The sequence below is a fragment of the Loa loa genome, assembly GCF_000183805.2.
Source record: "Loa loa unplaced genomic scaffold supercont3.594, whole genome shotgun sequence".
In the NCBI taxonomy this organism is placed as follows: Eukaryota; Metazoa; Nematoda; class Chromadorea; order Rhabditida; family Onchocercidae; genus Loa; species Loa loa.
In genome coordinates, this window is record NW_018108774.1 from 4,703 (window position 1) to 11,605 (window position 6,903).

The 6,903-nt window shown below is 22.9% G+C and overlaps 1 protein-coding gene across 1 annotated transcript; it reads right to left on the reverse strand.

Annotated features, from left to right (window-relative positions):
• Positions 1-5,373: 5,373 nt before the first annotated feature.
• Positions 5,374-6,415, reverse strand: LOAG_10049 (hypothetical protein; the record flags this gene model as incomplete). Its single annotated transcript, XM_003145576.2, has 4 exons — positions 5,374-5,670; positions 5,835-5,921; positions 6,097-6,170; positions 6,398-6,415. 4 exons carry the CDS (start codon positions 6,413-6,415, stop codon positions 5,526-5,528), a joined length of 324 nt encoding a protein of 107 aa, XP_003145624.2. The 3' UTR covers positions 5,374-5,525.
• Positions 6,416-6,903: the final 488 nt, after the last annotated feature.

Genomic DNA, 6,903 nt, shown 5'->3' on the forward strand with positions numbered 1-6,903 from the left:
AATAATAATAATAATAAATAATAATCCCAACATTTAATTAAACAGCTTATTTTGCTTAAATTTTTACCGTAATCCCATCATCCACGTAAATATTAGCAGAGTAGAATTTTGGCTCATGAATTATTAAGGATAGATAGGAATGAAATATTTTATGAATTTGAATAGTTAGCAAGAACAACTATTCTCCATTATCGATTTCAGAAATTATAATGTCACAGTTGAATTTAATAATTTTCTTCATCCTTTAACATTCAATTTATCATTTATCAGGAATTATTTATTACTTTATTCATTAATTATATTTGACTATCAGTCAAAAGATCAAATTTCTTTAGCAACTTTTTTAATGATCACATTTCATGACGGCTAATTTTCAATTAATTAAAGGAGAGAAAAAAAACAGATCAAACGAATTAGTAAATGTTTGATGCATTTTTATTCATTTTAATATTTTAATAAAAATTATTTGAAGATAAACATTTTGTCGTTTGTTAATTTACTGTATAATCTAGCAAATTAATGCTTACATTAAAGCTTCATTTGAACATTGTAAATTTTATTATTGCTAATTACATTCCACGATTCTTATTAAAATTTGAAAAAAAAAAGAAAGAAACAAGCGAACATTGTTATTTATAATGATATGTGTTCTCTTTTTTTTCCAATTTTAATTCTTTTTTTAGATTCAAAAAGAAAAAACAAAAAAAAATTTATACCTTTCGAAACATAACGTTCTATTATTGTTGTCTTTAGTAATGTCTGAAAAATATTTTACAGTTTAATGAATTGTGATTCCCAAATTTTGTTTGTTTTTTTTTATTTTATTTTAAATCTGTTATGCAAATTCCCAGATGGGATTTTGAAAAGGAAAAAAAAAACAGATTCTGGAATTTACGAAATTTTCAATCATTTTTCCGTTATTCAATTTTCGTTACTGAATTCTTTTTTTCTTTAACAAGATTTTTTTTTATTGACAAATCTAATCTAATAATTGATAGTTCATGAAAAATTTGAAATTTTATGTGAAAAAAATTGTCGCGCATTTTTTGAAATGAAAATTTTGATATCTTGAGCACATTTATTAAATTATGAAAAGAATGACAATTTAGTAGTGACAAATTTAAATAAATGTCAATTTTTGCAAAGTTAAAAAATGCAAATAGAAGGAGCTGATAATATATTATTGAAATAATGTTATAAGCAACTTTTAAGAGTTCCACAAATAATCTAGCTCTTGCTAAATTAAATCATTTGTCATTGCTGATTAGTAATGAATAGATAATTCTAAAAATTTTTGAAATAGCTTATAAAATTTAAACCAAACCGAATGGAAAAAAAATTATAATTGTTAATTTGTGAAATAAAATGATTAAATTAAAAAATTAATTGCAAGTTTTTAAGTTCATTATAAGTTTATGTATATAAGGTTAAATTAAAACTTTTGAAAATTTCCCAAATCATTCGCTTTTTCTTTTTTAAATTAATAGCAATAAATCATTAAAGATTCGTTAATTTTGCTGCTTGCAACAATTATTTCTTAAATTTTTACCCCAAAAAAAAGAAAACAAAAACTTTATTTTTATTCTCTAGAGAAAAAAAAAAATGAATTGCCATAATTTATTGGTTCATTTCTTATTCTTTTAATTTCCTTTTTATCTTTTTTTATTTCATTTCCATTTATTTCATTTCATTTCATTTCACTCTCTTCTTTAAGCATTTAATTTCTCGTTCTTTTTTCTTCCTTAATTAATCAACTCATTAAGATAATATTCGAAACATGCAATGATAGTTTTATATGTTTTTGGATAAATATTATATGAATGAATTTTTCCGGTTTTCTTTTTTTAGCGGATAACTTCATCACCGACCATTTATCTAATTTTGTTTTTGTTTTTTTTTTCTTTTCCATGTTCTTGTTTGCATTTGTTCCTCAACTTCCGGAATTTCTCGTTTTTCAGGAAATTTTAGATTGAAACAAATTGTTGCAAACAAAAAAAAAAAACAAAAAAAAAAGCTCTTCTTCTGTATGTGGCAGTTGTTTATATTGGCTATTACTCCATGCTTCTCATTATATCCTCCAGTTGATAGCTTAGAAGTTTTTTTTTTTTAATTAACTAAAAAAATTTACAAAAAAATTAATTAAAAAAAATTACAAAAAAATTAAAAAATTACGAAAAATTTTTCGAAAAAAAAAGAAAAACAAAAAATCTTTCAATTATTAATTAAATCGTTTTTAATAAAGTTTTTTCCATACTAATTTAACATTTGTCTGTTTTTAATATAACTATTTTCAACAAAATTTATCCATATTAATAAAAGAATTGCAATTAGTTAAATTAGCGTTCATTAAATGAATTAATTATTTTTTCAAAAATAATTTTGATAAGGTTTTTTCATTTTAATAACAAACTAAAGCTTTTTCGAAAAAAAAAGAAAAGGCGTATTTCTTCTTTTTCCATAAATTTCAGAAAATTATGCAAATGTTAGAATAATTTATTATTGCAATTTATTTCTGTGTTAATTGTTATATTTTTAATAAATTAATAAAAGGAATGAAAGGCTTTTTTTTTTGCGAAATTTTTACAAATTTAGAAATATTACGTTTAAATTTAATTTTGAAATGAAATTTTGCTTATCAGATAATGTGAAATGAATTAGTATTTGTTGGAGAATTATTTAATTTTTCATCGTTACAGATATCACAATGTAAACCAGGTGAGGATCCAAATTCTGATTGCACTGGAGCATATTTCGTTGAAACTGATGGAAAGTTTGTTTATGCTCAATTTAAAACTAAACAAATTTAAAAATTCTCAAATTGAAAAAAGAAAAAGCAAAAATCAGACTTCTTATTGATAAAAACAACAGGCATCAATTACATAGTACAAAGATTAATTATTGTTAATGTTGCTTAAATTATCAGAACCATCGGTAATATCAATTTTACAATTTGCCCTTACTTGATAAAATAAGCATAGCTTAAACAGTGCATGCAAATGTTGGTATTAGTTAATTCTTAAGTTTATCGAAGATTTCAAAATCGACATTTTACCCAATAGTTTTCAAAAGTTTAATTTTTTCTGAAATTTAAATTTTAAAGGTACGAAATTAAAAACAAAAAAAAAACGACTTTATTATTTTTTCCCATCCAGACATGAAAAATAATCAGAATGGAAGAAATTTAATTGGAATAATTTCATATAATTAAAAATTCTTCCAGAATACAATCTTGTATGGAACACAAAGATTGTTACGATTATCGAGAACCAGTGCTTTGGTGTCGACCTGATTCGCAACAGAGATGGATGTCAGTTTTTATTTTAATAAATTTAATAAAATTGTGAGTTAAAAAAAACATATATAAATATATATGTAATAAGCTATGTAACTGTCATGAATTTGCATACAAACAAGAAAATTTTTGTGCAAATTTGTGCAGTAGCGAATGTGCAATAGTAATATGCAATGGTGCAATAGTAATGTGCAATAGTAATATTTGTGCAATAGCAAATTTGTGCAATAGTAATACTGAAGTGTTGTGTCCCAAACAGTATGAATCTTTAATCCTACTAAATGATCTTTAATCTCATGAACTTTGACATATGTAGAATTATAACATGCAAACAATTTTGTTAAATACTTTCCTATGATAAAATATAATATTTATTTTTTAAATTGTAAAAACTTTTTTCACAGCAATCATTAAATATTGTAATCGAAAAGCAATTATTTGAATTTAATTGAAGTTTTTTATTAACTTGGATTTTTCCAATTTTTACCACCAATTTTTTTTTTTGTTTTTAAATTTATGCTATTTAGTAATCAATTATTTAAGTTAAATAATTTTACAGGAAATATGGCTGTCATTGTGATCTAAAACTTCATTCATGCATAATTAATCGTCAATCATACGGTCGGATGGAATATACCTATTGTCGTTCAGCGTTCAATTGGTACTGTCCTTAATGCTGTTTACTTTAGTTTTGTTTTGTCTTTTACTTTTTTTTGTATTTTTTTGTCTTTTCCATCTGTTCATTTCCCAATTCATCCATCTATTCATTTATTCTTTCGTAGGCTTATCAAACCTTCGAAGATACTGCCAAATTATAACGGTTTTAAAATATTTAATCATTACTGTATTACTGTATTCAAATCCCAATTACTATTTTCTATCATTTTGTTAATTATTCCTTTGTTTGTTTCATTTTTTTTTATTTCGCAATAAAATCTTACGAATTCGCAAAAATTGTTGCAATAAAAAGAAAAAATAATATGAAATTGTTCCAGCTACTAATTAATTAATCCAATAAATGGATAATTCTAAGATTTCATTACATTTTTCATTTTCCCCTAATACTTTGGTGAAATTTTCGTACTCACAGAAAACATTTCATCACTTCTTTTTAAGAGTCAAAGATCAAAAGGTAAACAAAAGGATCAAAAATCAAAAAGTTCAAGAAAACCTTTTTTTTTTTTGAAAGACCAATTCATGTATTTACATCAAGATTAAAGTATAATTACATTTTATCACTTATACCAATCATTTGCTAATTTAATTCAAATTTTATTCATATTCATGCAGATTTTAAGCTACCTTTATGATAAGTGAATCTCAATTGAATCAAATATATCGGTCAGTTTCCCTTTTTTTTTTTTACCAATTCTCATTTGATTCAATCAAAGATATAAATGTGAAGTTTTTCTCCCAAATTAATTAATTAAAAGAATTTTAAGCTTTTCCTTTCAACATTTTCTTTAATTATAATATTCACATATTTCGAATTCACATACACAAAAAAAAAAAAAAACGAACTAATAAATAATATGATAAAAATTGTAACTTTTAATTTCAAATTTAACTCCCATTAATCCAAAAATTTTAAATTTTTTTATGATAATTATTTGTTAAGCAATGAAAATTAATTATTCGAAATGAAAAAAAAATATCAAAAAAAAAAATTAATCAATTAGCAAGAAGAAAAAGAAACAATAATGATTAAAAACAATCGTAAAAAAAAATTGCTCGTTAATCAAATTTTATATGATCACAATGATTTGGTCATTCAATTCCCTTAAAATAATGAAATACCCAATCAATAAAATCACTCACAACAATTTTACGTGATGATAAACAATGATAAATGTCATCATTTTAGTAATATGCAGAACATTTGATTATTATATCATTGAGAATTAATTATTTTTAATTATATATATATTTTTAATTAGATTTGAAATAGAAGTAAAGAAGAGAAATTAAAGTTGTTATATCAGTTAAAGTATATGGTTTTGATTTTTTTTTTCGATTAAAATGAAAAGTTTCACTGCAGTTTATTATACAGTATATAGCAAACTGTAATGTGTCAGGTAATACTTCATATCATATTTATTAAAGGTTACTGTAACTCACTTATACAAAGATTGCATAAGTTACCCAAGTAATCATAGTAATTGCATCATAGCATTTACATAACTCTCAGGAAAAAAAAAAAGAAAGGAAACCGAAAGAAAACTTCAAATGAAATTTATATATTTTGAAACGATGAACATTCCCAAAAAGCTTTTGGTGAGCAATATGCATAATTCCGGATTTTACTTGCTGGACCAAGTTTAGTCATCCGTTCAATAATGCATGCTTTTAAAACCGGATCACAATAGCAACCTTTGTCACTGAAAATTTATTTCATTAAATTTGTTAGCTTTTGCTAATTTGATAAAATTGATGACTTTTGAATATAATTACTACAATTAATACTAATTAATTTTTTGGTTAACTTTTAATTTCTATATAACATATATATGATATATAAATGTTCAAAAATCAAACAACAAACGTCCATTGTTGATTTTGAGCCAAAAAACACCAATAAATTGGCTCTCGCATATCATAACAATCAGCATGTGTTAAGCATAGTTTTTGTCTAAAAATGAATTTTTTGAAAATTTTAACAAAAAATTTTGGAATAAAACTGACAACTTTTTCCTTTCTTTATAATACATTTTAATTTAATGAAATTTAAAAGCGATAAATTTTAAGCATTTAGGAAAAAAAAAGCGAAAAAAAGAAAATTGGATATTAATATGAAAAATGCTTACATCCCATCAGTGCTTATAAATGATGCGCCATAATAATTTGTTGGCATTTCATTATCAGGACTAAATGTATCATCCTATAAAATATTCACATAAATTTTGGTCAAAAAATAGGACAATTCTTTGACCTGAAAATTTCATGTCTTTTCTATCTCTAAAAAAAAAAACATTATTTTGCATAACATTATCATATCAGTATGTTATCAAGCAAGAAAATACTTCTTCAAGTGATTGTTATTGATAAGCTATATAACATTAAAAAAAAAGTCATTTAATTTCTTTGTTATATTTTAATAAAACTTACCAAATTGAATATTGGCATTCCTATAACCCAAATATATATGTTAAATAGAAGCAAATGCTGGATCAAAATTTTCATAGAATCTACAAATTTACGAATTTTGCATTATTTTTTTTTTATTAATTAATAAATTGACCATTTGAATATTTACTTATTTTTCGTTCCTTTCTTTTCCCCATACTAATTGTGCGATAATTAATTTTCCACAAAAATTTGTTATCATTAATTTTTAAATTCCAATGACTATTGTTTTTTTCCCCTTTTTTACCATATGATAACAAAAATTGAAAAAATTATTTCGATTGGACCCAATGAACTAAATGACAATCGTATTTTTTAATCCTTTAACGAATTACTGCTAACATTTATTGAATATATTTCTAGCTGATGGATATATGAAAATTTTATGGTTTTTAAAAGAAAAAAATTCTTTTTTATTATATTTTTTTTTGAATTATTATTTTATTATTTTATTCAACCATTTTACATTTGTATAACATAACTGTAAA